Source organism: Thunnus albacares, chromosome 19 (assembly GCF_914725855.1).
Source record: "Thunnus albacares chromosome 19, fThuAlb1.1, whole genome shotgun sequence".
In the NCBI taxonomy this organism is placed as follows: Eukaryota; Metazoa; Chordata; class Actinopteri; order Scombriformes; family Scombridae; genus Thunnus; species Thunnus albacares.
The window spans coordinates 3,449,660-3,463,571 of NC_058124.1; the positions used below are offsets into that span (position 1 = coordinate 3,449,660).

Genomic DNA, 13,912 nt, shown 5'->3' on the forward strand with positions numbered 1-13,912 from the left:
TTGTCTGCTTCATGTTGTTTTGTCTGCTTCATGATGTTTTGTCTGCTTCATGATGTTTTGTCTGCTTCATGTTGTTTTGTCTACTTCATGATGTTTTGTCTGCTTCATGATGTTTTGTCTGCTTCATGATGTTTTGTCTGCTTCATGTTGTTTTGTCTGCTTCATGTTGTTTTGTCTGCTTCTTGATGTTTTGTCTGCTTCATGTTGTTTTGTCTGCTTCTTGATGTTTTGTCTGCTTCATGATGTTTTGTCTGCTTCTTGATATTTTGTCTGCTCTTTCGATTTTGCTTTGACTGCTTCTTGTCTTGCTTGTTTCCTTTAATGTGTAACATCAACCTGCCCAGCGACTGCTGATGAAATGCACCTTTTAGCTAAATCTGGCACATATATCACACTTTTAGCCAAATTTTGGAAAAAAACAAACCGTGTAGAACATTGCATGCAAATTAGAGATGAAACAATTAGTCAATTAACCAATACATTGCAAATATTCACTGTTGCTAGGTTGTTAAATGAGAGGATTTGATAATTTTCTTTGTCATATACGATAGCGAACTGAATATCTTTGAGTTTTGGACTGGTAATAGGATAAAACATGCAATTTGAATACATCACAAGCTCATACATTCTGTGAAACTGCGATGAGCATTTGTCACAATTTTCTTACATTTTATAAACAAAGTTTATAATATGTATTGAGGAATTATTGCCAGATTATTCGTTGATGAAAAAAATCAGTAGATACAGCCCTAGTGCAAACCAATAAACAGTGGAGAAGTGGAGTATGCTGTCGGAGTTGTTTAATGACTTTTAATGGGACTTTGTTGAGTGACAGCTGTGTTTATCCTTCCTGTAATCGCATTATGTTTCTGAAGTTCTGTCAGTAAACTGGTAGTGAGGCAACACAGAGAAGTAATGCAGGTCAAAGTGACTGAACAGCAGAATAAAGATGCATACATTTAAACTTCAATCAAAGAGCTACTTGTGAATATTGTAGTCATTGTATTGCCCTGATTATAACTCTCATGCATGTACTATGTACTTACAGTATTATGCTATGTTTGACCAGTTAATTTCTGCATGTTCTAATAAGCAGCATTGCCTTGTATTTTCAACTATTGTATATCACCGATTCATCATTTGATGCTTTTCCCGCCTCCTCCTCCTCCTCCCTCCACTCTCATTGTCTCCCTTTTTCCTCCTCTGCTCCTAACCCCCCCCTCCCCCCCACCAAGTGGTGTTGGACGACAGCAAGAGGCTGGCCAAGCGGAAGCTAATCGAGGAGAACCGGGAGCGCCGTCGGAAGGAGGAACTGCAGAAGACGGCATGGGACCGACTGGAGCCCACCCAAGAGGAGTGGGACCTCATCCGTATGGTTACTGAGGCCCATATGGCCACGAACGCCCAGGGCAACCACTGGAAGCAGAAGCGGAAATTCCTGGTGAGACATCTTCTTCCCTCCCTCCCTCCCTCCCTCTCTCCTCACCACAGCCTTCATTGTATTGTTTACCCTGCCTTATCCAATCCCCCCCCCCCAACCCTACCCCACCACCCCTCCCCATGCCCCTTCCACATCATGCCCCTGTCTTCTCCACCTCCACCACAACCACTGTTCCACTGTTCCCTGTGTTAATATGTCCATGTGTTTTTTTGTATCTCCTTGTAGAGTGGGGAGAATTAGCTGGACGATGGAGAAAAGTGTGTTCCTCAACGCAGCAGCACTAATTTATAATGGAACATCTTATTCTTGTCTTTTTTATGTCTTACAAAGCAATGATCCTTAATCGCTAATACTAATAACTTCCTATTTTGTGCTGTTTCTCTTTTCTGTCTTTCTGTTTGTAGCTTTAAATTTCACAATTCACCTTTGTTTTTGTTTTGTTGTTTTGCTTTTGGTTTTTTTGACTAATTTTGTTTTCTTTTCTGTAAACTCTAATTGCTTTGTCCAGATTGCAAGTCTGTCTCTACAGTTTTTGGGTGTCTATGGTACGATCAGGAGGAACACTCATTAAGCCCAAAAAAATTAAGTTTATATATTTTTTACGCGGTGAGATTAAGTAACAGATATGTGTAAGCGGGGAATCATTTTTACTTAAGATTCCCAATCATTGAGGAATTTGTGGAATATTAACATTTTTATAGGTGTATTCAAGACTGCGGAAATCAAATTTGTTTAATTTTCAGGGTAAGTCTGGGAATATCTGAAGATTTTACAAATGTGTCGCTTTACATAAATATAAGAATGTATTTCACTACTTTCATCATGTTACATGGTGATTTTTAGTCAGACTGTATTGTAGTGAGTGAGTGAGTAAGTAGTGTTCACCCCATCACAAAAACATACTTTTTTCCATAAATTGATTTTTTTTTTTAATTGAAAAAAAATATTTTAAAGTCATATAAGTCTCCCATCACAGCCATGGAGCTTTGTTTAAATAGTCGTCAAATTTTCACTGGAAAATAATACATTTCGAAATAGTCGTTTGAGTGTTTCTCAGGACTTATTTGAAGTCGTGGTCCTGAGCCTGGATCTCACCATAGATACCCATCTTGGATTTCTGTCCTCGCCTGTTTTCTATCTGTACACTCTTTCATCTGTCCTCAGTTTTAACTTGTTTTCTTTTTAGTTGGCTTGACACGGGTTCTTCATTGAAACTTCACAATTCCTGTTGATTATCCAACAGGTCGAGGAAGCTATGCTTCTTAATGAAATAACATGTAATTTATTCTATACTTCTGACCAGAGTGCAGCGGGGGTGAAGGAAACTAAGGTAAGACACAGTGGATAAAAATATTTATTGAAAATGATTGAGTGTTGAGGACACAGTTTATATGTCATGAAAATATTAATTTGCAGTCATTTATGTGCATAACACATTTAATTAAGTGCATTAGAAACATCTGTGTTACATGTTTATAGCAACATCCCCATTTCCATCTTTACATCACATTGTCCAGTCAAAATCTTGTCAACTAAATCAAAATTGAACCACTTAAGTCAGCTTTTATTTGCCTATCCCACCTTGTTTTTCCGGTTAGACTGTGAATGCTTCACACATCTCAACTTACCTTTGATCTTGACACTGATCTTCCCCCACTTGTCTTTTCAGCCTGAGGATATTGGTCAAGCGTCCATGGTCAATACGCCCGATGGAAACAAAGTGGATATAGAAGCCTTCAGTCAGTTTACAAAAATTATCACCCCTGCCATAACCCGAGTGGTGGACTTTGCCAAAAAACTGCCTATGTTTTGTGAGGTAAGTGCAGCCACTTATTTATCAAAGTTTCATACAGAATACAGAAATTTACAGGAGAGCCTGACAGAGCAGAATTGAGCTTATCACAGATGTATCAACATTGACATAAATATTAGCCAATAAATAACTAGAAATTTCAGCAAAGAAATTCCAAATGTTCAAAATATGTTGGTAACAGTGTCATTACACCAAATAGCACTGACAAGCTTATTTTTCATATGTAAGATGTCTCGCTCAGTATATAGTAAGTATTTCAGTGGAAAAAAGAATATATACAATATATTGTTTAATTTTAAATTCTCAAATACTGCTGACATTTGAAAATAAAAATAAAAGTTCTCCAACAGGTTTTTTCTAATATTAGTAATTTCTTGAAAGTATCCTTGAAAGGACTATGTAATTTGGTATTATTTATAGTGACGATGGAGTCAAAGTTCTTAGACCATTAGTTTTATTGGCTGTGTTGGCTTTAAAGTAGATGTTGATTTCTCAAAAAAACTGCACCTTCTAAAGCAAGTAAATATTTATCATTATTTACTGTTGTTACTATATTTTTCATATATTTCTGCGAATGAATTGCCTGCAGACAAATTGCACATTTTTGCATGTTCAGCTGGCCTTCTAACTCTGGCTAGCTTAGCATTTAATTGTAATTAATTGACTAGATGTGTACCAATGAACACTGATTCTACTTTAGCTATAATTAGTGCCAAATTATGTAATTCTTTTCAGGAAACTTCTTCAGAAATTATTAAGAATTTACAGACCCATGAAATAAAGGGTTACCAAATTCTCATTTATTTTCGCAAGTCTCAACTGAAAAAGTTTTCTTCAAAAAAAAATTTCTGCTGCAGCTCATTTATGAACTATATTTTAAATTCAGCAATGAAAATGATTTTAGCTGTAGTCATTCCAAAGAATAAGGAAGAAGATTTCAAATTTGTAAAAGAGAAAAAAATATGTAATTCATTACTTCTACCTCCAACATGACATGCAACTTGGTTAAGTGTCCAGACAATTTTCTAGAAACGGTGCACCATTTTTGGCTGGAAACACTATTTCATAATTTACCAATAATAAAATTATTAACCATAGTATAAGGTCATCTAACCATTTTTGTATTAATAAAACATTTTCACTCAAGCTAATGTGTTGCTAATGCCAATAGCAGTGTTCAATTAGCAGTCTGACTAGTTAGCTAGTAAAACAGTTAGCTCAGTCTAACTTCTTTATGCTACATTTCAGAGTAGAAATGATTTTAATGTTGAAAGGGATTTTGTTTTTTATCATTCCCTAATTCCAATAGTATTCAAGTCTGAATTTTCAGTTCTAACTTGACAAAAAAGTAAGGCTGTCCGTAATATTAGCCATATTCCTTTATTACTAGAATAAAGATGCATATCTCTTTCTCCTTATAACCAGCTGCCTTGTGAAGACCAGATCATCCTGTTGAAAGGCTGTTGCATGGAGATCATGTCACTGCGAGCTGCTGTTCGCTATGATCCAGAGAGTGAGACCCTCACACTCAACGGGGAGATGGCGGTTACGCGCGGTCAACTTAAAAATGGAGGCCTGGGCGTAGTGTCAGATGCCATCTTTGACCTTGGCGTGTCATTGTCCTCCTTTAACTTGGATGACTCTGAGGTGGCTCTTCTACAGGCTGTCATCCTGCTTTCATCCGGTAAGCACCTGTTGTCTAACATGCGTTAGCCTATTAGGGAGTTTCCGTCTGACACGGAAGGAATAAAGTATAGCTGTTTTTAAAAAACAGGTTTGCGCAGTTTCCCCCCTTGACACTATGATTATGATTATTCAATATTAAATATAACATTCACCTTAACTGGATTGCTTTAGAGCTGCAACAATCAGTCAATTAATCATTTAGTTGTCAACTATTAAATTAATCACCAATCGATTAATTGCTATGCGTCATTATTTAAGAAAACAAATGTCCAAATTCTCTCATTCCAACTTCTCAAATGTGAATATTTTCTGTTTTTTTTTAGTCCTTTATGACAGTAAACTATCTTTGGGTTGTGGACTGTTGGTCAAGACAAAATAAGATATTTGAGGACATAATCTTGGTCTTTAGGACAGTGATCAACATGTTTTACCATTTTCTGACATTTTATAGAGCAAACAACTAATCGATTAATCAAGAAAATAATCGACAGAGTAATCAATAATGAAAATAATTATTAGTTGCAGCCCTAGACTGCTTGTGGATTGAACACCATCAAAGGGCCATAATGGTAGTTGTATTTATTTTAGCCCATAAACTAGAAATTGCATATTCTTTGCATTACTGCCAGCCATTATTTATACTGTGCAGTAATAATATAATAAAAGTAATATACAGATGGCAACCCTCTTTACCAAAATGGATTTGTGGTATTTTGGAACTGTTTAAATGGAAAGTGGAATTTTCTTTTTATGAAGTAACACCACAGGTCGTAGAATAGACCAAAAGATACACTATACAGTCACATGAGTATTGAAAAATGTAAATATCATTTGTTTAGAGAGCAGTAAACCATTAGTTAATTAAAGTGTTGTACAGATTTCTTGAAACCAGTAAAGACAAATGAATAAAACAATCAGAGTCCATCCATAAATAACAAAAATCACTCCTCCTGCTGTCTTGAAAGCAATGTTATTTCTTTATTGCTTTGGTCTGCCTTGCACAGATTGTGTGGACACTATTTTTTGACATGAAATCCATATCAAACTACAATTCAATCAATTAATCACTGTAATCATTCTGAGGAGCTTTGTCCAGCTAGCTTGGTTTTTGATCCACCACCATTTTTTCTGGGCAACACAGGGCATCTCAGTCCAGATCAATACTGTTCTGCTGTGTGCTGTATATGCCATGCTTGACATGGGGTTAACCTGCCCATCTGTCTTGTCCTCTGACACACTTACAATAGGCACCAGGGTTTGATCAATGTGACTGAAATCAATATTTTTGGACTGAAAGTTGATTCGCTATCATTCCTTATAAAAGTAAGAAAAACATATTTGTCAGAAAATGTTATGAAATGAGATGTTCTGATCTGAGGGAATAGGAGAATGTACTAATGCATACTCAAATAAACAACAACCGGCATCAGATTCAACCTGCGTTATTTTCTATCTAGCTATTAAAAGGACAGGTTCACAATTTTTCAAGTGTGTCTTAGAACAGCAATTAGGTGTCCATATGAACAGTGAAACAGGTTTTCCTCTCTGTAATCATTCCTCCTGTTCATACTGGCTATTAAAAGATCCCCTTCAAATGTGCTTTCAATGTAAGTGATGGGGGACAAAATCCACAGTGTGTCCACACAGTCATTTTGTGCAAAACTGCATTTAAAATTTGTTAGTCATATCAAGTCAAGTATCTGACACATTTACAGTCTTTTTAGCATCAAATTCCCTCTTTGTGTTTCCTCAGACAGTGTTTCCCTGTTGAGCTGCAGGTGGAAGTATAGTAACAAAAAGAGGGACTTTGGCACTAAAAAGACTGTAACGCTGAAAGATATCTACTTGATTTGCCCCATCTGGAAGCTTCATATTAGCTTCAGATAAACTTTTAAATACATTTTTGCATTATGAAGGGATCTTCTAATGGTCAGTATGAACAGGAGGAATTATTATGGCAAGAAAAGCCTGTTTCAATGTTCATTTAGGCACCTGACTGTTGCTTTATGACAGACTTGAAAAATTGTGAACCCGTCCTTTAAATTATGAGATGACGAGTGATCGAGTTATAATTAACTTACTACTACATGATTTTGTATCACAATTAGGTACAAACCGTGTGTCCTCTGTTCTGTACTGTTTGTTTGTTTACAACCTCTTTGATTGAATGGCCGCGCCATTGGACCTATTTTAGCGACGTTCTGAAATCTTGACTTTACAATGTTATCACAACCAATGGTCCGAGCTAGAGTACGAAAATTAAACCCACACTGTAGTTTGCCTTTGATTCAGTAGACATTATGTTCATAAAACCCTGCAGTACTCTGTCTGATCCCATTGTTTCGGTTGATGTTTGTCTCACCAGATCGTCCAGGCCTGAGTAGCATTGAGCGAATTGAACGCTGCCAAGAGGAGTTCCTGATGGCCTTTGAACATTACATCAACTACCGCAAACACAAAGTGGCACATTTCTGGCCCAAGCTGCTAATGAAGGTGACGGACCTGCGGATGATTGGCGCCTGCCACGCCAGCCGATTCCTTCACATGAAAGTGGAGTGTCCCACTGAGCTATTCCCTCCTCTCTTCCTGGAGGTCTTCGAGGACTGACCAATGGATTTTGTTTGTGTGTGTGTGTGTGTGTGTGTGTGTGTGCATGTATGTGTGTGTATGTGTGCGTGTGTGCATACGTCAGCACCTGGGCACCCTGGTGGTCTCAGGGGTGGAACCAGCAGAAGGCCCGTCACAATGAACTTTCCATTAGCACTACTGAGTGTCACTTCATTCCATAGTTTAGGAGTAGCTCTCTGGTCTAGTTTTGGATGGAACCATTCCTTACAGTGCGGGTACATGTGAATAGCAATTTGTTCTCTTTTTTTTGGGTTTATTTTGTTGTTGTTGTTGTTGTGGATATAACCTCTCACCTCGGATTTTACTATCGGTTATTTTTTGTGTTGATGATTGTACAGTTGGCATAATGGTGATCTTATCGACACCTGCTCATTCATTAGAAACCATGCAAATGTATTTTTCCTTCATTTATTTTGAAAAACTCAAAATGGCTGCTCACCTTACTCATAACAAGAAAAGACATTATTAGCGATCCGTTAGCCTTTCCCCGACCTGCTCGACTTTATTGGACCCATTTGTTGGTTTTTATATTAACTGTCATATAGTCAGTCATCCATCTGGTGAGTCTCTGAGCTGTTCAGCTGCCTCACCATCATACTGTGACCTGAGACAGCAACACGCACTCTAATAGATGACAACTCACAAGCCTTTGTAAGTCTCTGGGTAGCCACACATCACAACATTTAGTCATAATGCTGCGTTCCAGAGATGTCGTTAAAAACTGAAATTTTGCAACTGAAGAGCAACTCGAGAGAATTGCGAATAAGAAACCTGAGCAAGATTTTGCTAAATGAACTTTTCAGATTTTTTTTAGTTTGACATCACATCCACATGGCAGCACACACTTAACAGTACACGACGATACTGTTCAACCTGTTTTTAATCCTCATAACACACCTAGTTTCTACTTTCAGTAAAGTCTGAGCATAAATCTAACCTTTGTAGTAAGTGGTTAACATGTTGCTATGGTAACTTGCTTGCAAACATTGCTAAATATCATGGACATTAGCTGTTGTGCTATGGCAGCATATTAGGGCCATTTCAGAAGAAAAGAAATTACCCATTTTATCCACAAAATGAGAAGCAGGGATATATTGAATAAAAAAATCAAATTTTTGGAAATGTACGTTGTTATAAGTCGCTTTGGACAAAATGAATCTGCCAAATAAACGCAAAGAAAAAATCTGAATTTATCAAAGGAAACCACATTGCTTTGCCTTTTATGTAGAAAACTTAACACCAAACTCCATTCTAAAATCTGGTTATTTAATCACAAATACATTGCTATTCACTTTGACTCAAGATGATTTTAGAGGTCCTGCAACCCATTATGACTGTTTGGGCCTTTTTATATCATGAAAACATTATTTATAATCAACTACTATGATTGGCAGAAGAATTGTACAGTTTCTCTTCTTCCCTAGCCCTAATATGCTATCATAGCTGCATCATCTGTATTGTGGGTGAAGAAAATCTTACAAGTGTCCATGTTTATTGCCTTTATTTTTACAAACTGGACCATGAAAACACAAAACGGTTGTAATTGCAACCTACCTGCTGGTGATTCAGACTGCCGCTAGCGAAAGGAACGCAGCAGTAGCATTAAAATGAGCCTGTTCATCATTGCCAGAGACTGGTCAGGACTAACTAAAGCACATAATGACACTGATGTCAGGAAAAGACAATCATATAGTACTCGTTTTTTTTTTTTTGTTTTTTTTTTTGTGTGTGTGTAACAATGCCACATGCTGTGCCAAATCCAAGTGAATGATGCCCTCCTAATTGAGTCCCTGCTGGGCTTTCATAGCGATATCAAGACTTGACTGGTTATGTTAGGTAGTGCATGCCGCGAGTCAGCACTCTGACTCATGTTGTATGTTAGCAGCTTCTACTCAACAACCAGTATCAGTTTTTAAGTGTTTAATCTCAGCCATGTTGCCTCACTCATACCACATACAATGATTTCAACTGATTTGTTTGTTTTTTTTTTTAACAACTCCCTGAAAAGAGGAGACTGTATGTTAAAACAGTGACGTCTTGGTGCTATGGTGGGTTGGGGAAATAGCTGATAGGACTGTATTGTTATTTACATGCGGAAATGAACATTATGTTTGTACAACAGCCCACCACCCTCTTATGATGGCATGCATATACACTAACACACAATCATGCACATATACAGCACATACAGTATACCTGTACACATACTGTACACATGCACATATGAATATATGCATGTGCCTAGATAACATATGGGTCAGACCCCACCACTGTGACCAACCAGTGGGATTTGGAGGCCAAGTGAAGCTTGGCAGGCCCAACAACAGTATAATTCATCATCAGCAAGGTACACTGAGAAAGCTGGTGAGATTGTGAAAACGTAGTGCTCTTTCCTTTCTCTTATTTTAGCCGGTATGTTCATGTTTTTTTTTGTTGTTGTTCTGAAAGCCTCTCTATGGTATTGTTGTTTGCAATGTGACAAACATTTGCTTTGTATATCTCGCTTTTTCAAGCTTCACACTACTCCTCAAAGCAGCTTGTGATTTTTTTTTTTTCTCTTTTCTGTGAAGTGATGCCTTTTATCAAAGCAATAGACTTGCTGCAGTGTTTGAATGACCCGGACCTCACACACACACCTCGCAAATTGTACAGACTCAAATAAATGCACAGACAATCAGAGGGAGAGAGATGGATTGGGGGGGAGGGGGGGGTAGGCACCTAGGCTCATCCGCCTGGTTCATATGTGGGTTCCCGGGCCATGTTGAGCCAGAACTCTTTTGGTAAAGTGACATTGGCTATGTTTACGTGCACCCCTGTTGTCCACAGTCTGTTGAGGTCGCCTTCATGTTAAGTTGTTTGCAGGAGCCGTTGATATCCTGTGACTGAGCCTGCCTGCTGCCATTAATAAAACAGAATAGTCCTGGTAGAATACACAAATACAGAAAATATCAAAATGTCTCAAACAGATGGTGACAAAATGAAAAAAAACTCAAGAGATGTGAAAAAAAATTGAGCCAGCTATCACAACCAGGGGCCGGTTGTACAAACATGCGGACTGCTCTATAGAGTTAGGCCCTAATTTTTAAACTAGTGTAATGTCCCTTTTCAACCAAACAGTCACAGGAACTAAACTCAGGAACTAAATCAGGACCTAAAAGCCCCTTTGGTGTATTTATGTTTGCGTTTCCACTGCATGTGAAAAACAGTGAAGATTAGACTAGCAGAGTACATCAGCAAATTAGACTGATAAAGTGTTAAAAAGTGACATTCTGTTTGAGACTTGATTTCTTTTTTTTAATGCAATGAGATGACAACTCAGCCATTGGGTGGTCTTTTGTAATTTATTGTTGCATATGTGATGTTCTACTTAAGTATGTAACCACATTGAAACAAACATCTCTTGTCAGCCTGCTGTCTCTTACTGTACCTCTTTTTTAAACGTTTGAGATTTTTTGGCTAATCTCAGGAATTTGGCTACATAACTTTGTTTAAAGATCCCCTCCAGACATGTTTTGAGATATATAAAAATACTCAGCTTTGAATAATAATTTGTGTCTGATATGTTTTTTCACAAAAAAAAAAAAAATTTAATTACCTGGTTAAAATCCTTAAAATGACATCTACTTCTTCTCCCTCATATGAATATGTAAATATTGTTGATTTCTTAAGTTTTCCTGCTGGAGATGTCTCCTACTTCACTGTAAAGTCCATTCTCACAAATCATGTTCGTAGGTTCACGCCTTAAACGTTAATGTAAATGCAGAGAAACTTTCTTCTAAGGCTGTGCGATATGACGATATATATCGTGTGACGATAGAAAACTTCTCTCGTTTCATGTTATGCTCTATCGTTTATTTTGTTGAAATCACACTCTTTCATTTGGAGACTTTCATCTTTTGCGCAGATTACATTAATAAATTACTCTTCTTGGCTTTTTTCTTGCAAAGCTTTTATTGCACTTCCAGTAACATGACGAGTGTAGTTGTCGTCAACTGTGAGTACTTCACCTGGTCTCTCCTCTGCTGCGCTGTGTTTGCAGCACACACACACACACAGAGGGCTCAGTCCCACCCGCACTGAGCCACAGAGAGCAGTCTAGCACGACCATAAATGACAGCAAAACACAGTAGAAACTCTCACACTGAGCTGAGATGAAATGAGTGCACATAAATTAGGTAAATAACATAAATAAACATTGTCTCTACTGTGTTTTGCTGTCTTTTATGGTCACACTACTCTCCTCTGCTCTCTGTGGTTCAGCCATTGACTGTATATAAAGATGGACATCTCGATCGCCCCCTGGTGGCTGGCTGCAGTATAAGTCATAAGTCCCGCCCCCTCCATGTTAACAGATGGGACATGAGCCAAACTAAAAAATTACATGTCAAATAATTTTTTTTACAGCTCATTCAAGTTCTCATTTTTCTGATGAGTTTGTTTTTAATTAGTTATTTGACAATATAAAAAGAGGGTGTGGTGTCATGATTGACAGCTGTGACAGGCGCTCTCAAACCTGCGCAGACTGTGGCTGCAAATGACATCACATGAGCAAGATGCAAGCTCACGGAGAGGGGATATTTTAGCTTCACTTTTGCATAGCAGCAGGAATGAGGAGACACTCATCACGTTACTGTAAATGCAATAAAAGCTGCGCAAGTAAAAAGCCAAGATGGCTAAAGTCAAAACGAGGAGCTCGTACCTAAAAGAGGGGCGACTTCTGTCACGTGGTTTGCATACGAAAAGTCTGACACAGACCGGAAACTATTTATTCATTAAATTCACCAAAAATGTGCTATATTGTGATATGTATTGTTATTTGGATATGAAATTATCTTTATCGGGATATGAGATTTTGGTCATATCGCACAGCCCTTCTGTCTTCCTTCATTCCTTCGGCAGATGAATGTGAAAACAGACTTCTAGTGTTAAATTCTGAACATACATCATTCTACACAGTGAAGCTCAAGCATCCAAGCAGAACAATAAACTAAACACTTTTTTTGAGTGGAGGGGGACTTTAAATGTCAATAACATTCAAATAAATTCTCAGCCCTAATATGCTAGCAACAAGTATTGCTTGCTTGCAGTCTGAATGAATGCTCTACACATACTATGGCAGTTTGGAGGCTTGTGTTTGATCGGTCAGTGACACCAGTACTGTTAATAACTCCACCCCGATAGCTGTTGGGCCATCAGTACATACTATCTCAGGAGTAGGGCTTTTAACCACCCAGGGACCAAAGTGGAACTACATTCCTGCGGTTGACATGCAAGTAAAGTTCCTGAGTTCCTGAAGTGGTCAAACTAATCATGAGTTAGACAGTTGCACAAAAATAAAGACTGATCAATTCTAAAGCTGCATTAATTGTTTTTTGGGAGGGGGGGGGGTTTGGCCACTTGGGGGCAGAAGTACTCCACAGCAAGCTGGCAGATACACAGCCCTGGCATATTGTGGCCTTATAATGTTCTTATAGCAAACAGTTGCATATTCACTCATCCAGCATCCAGTTGGAGTCATGTTTCTGTCCACTTGATGAATGTATGTCCGATAGTCACTCCCGTTTTAGATCTGGTTTGATTTCCACAACTTCTGAGAAAATTTCATCAGCAGCTAGATGTTTTACTTACCTTACATTAGCAATCAGCGGGTTGCCTGTCTGACAATGGGTGCAGGGTTGATGATAAGGGTGAGACACAGTGAACTACTAAAATTAAAACATTTAGCTAAAAAAAAAAAATCTGTAGAGCTACAGAGTTGGGTCACTTTGCGCAGTCTTTTAATGTATTGTTGCTATTAACAACACCGATTAGTGGAGCTTTACGCCTCAAGTGAACCACCGTGTGTCCAAGCTATCTCACAGTTATGAGAGCTTTTCATGGCAACAGTCACAGTGATATCACTGTTGAGCCCATTAATTTTGCAAGCCTTACATTTACATAGGTTTGTGGATGTTTTTTTTTTCCACCCGTTTCTTACAATGGACTTGCAGTAAAGAGCTAACACTGTAAGGCCAGTATGGAGAAGAGCAGTATTTCAACTAAAAGCTTTCCTTCCTGTTTATGTGAGTAGACAATCTAGATACACTTGAACAAAATATGAACCTGTGAGTTAAGACAGGCTTTGCATATGCTATCCAAGTTCATCAGTTCCATGATGAACCCAATGGTCACAACTCATTATGAAAGTTTAATAAAAATTTTTTTAAAAAGGAATGTAACTCAACCTAAATGTCTTTTAAAAGCAAGTGATCAAAACCTCACCCCAACATTAACCACAATTATTCACAGTTACAAAACGTATGGCCTTATAAAGTTAATTTGGCTAACATGCTACCAGACTGTGC

The 13,912-nt window shown here is 38.0% G+C and overlaps 1 protein-coding gene across 4 annotated transcripts in view; it reads left to right on the forward strand.

Annotated features, from left to right (window-relative positions):
• thrb (thyroid hormone receptor beta) overlaps positions 1 to 10,815 on the forward strand; it is a 126,449-nt gene extending 115,634 nt beyond the window's left edge. For 2 of the 4 annotated variants that reach the window (XM_044336038.1, XM_044336040.1), the window contains 5 exons: positions 1,236 to 1,441; positions 2,685 to 2,771; positions 3,111 to 3,257; positions 4,680 to 4,938; positions 7,306 to 10,815. In XM_044336038.1, coding sequence (XP_044191973.1) covers positions 1,236 to 1,441; positions 2,685 to 2,771; positions 3,111 to 3,257; positions 4,680 to 4,938; positions 7,306 to 7,547 — 941 coding nt within the window. In that variant the 3' untranslated portion in view covers positions 7,548 to 10,815. The remainder of the gene's footprint in view (positions 1 to 1,235; positions 1,442 to 2,684; positions 2,772 to 3,110; positions 3,258 to 4,679; positions 4,939 to 7,305) is intronic. The other 2 variants (XM_044336039.1, XM_044336041.1) reach the window with 1 other exon arrangement.
• The last annotated feature ends 3,097 nt before the right edge of the window (positions 10,816 to 13,912 follow it).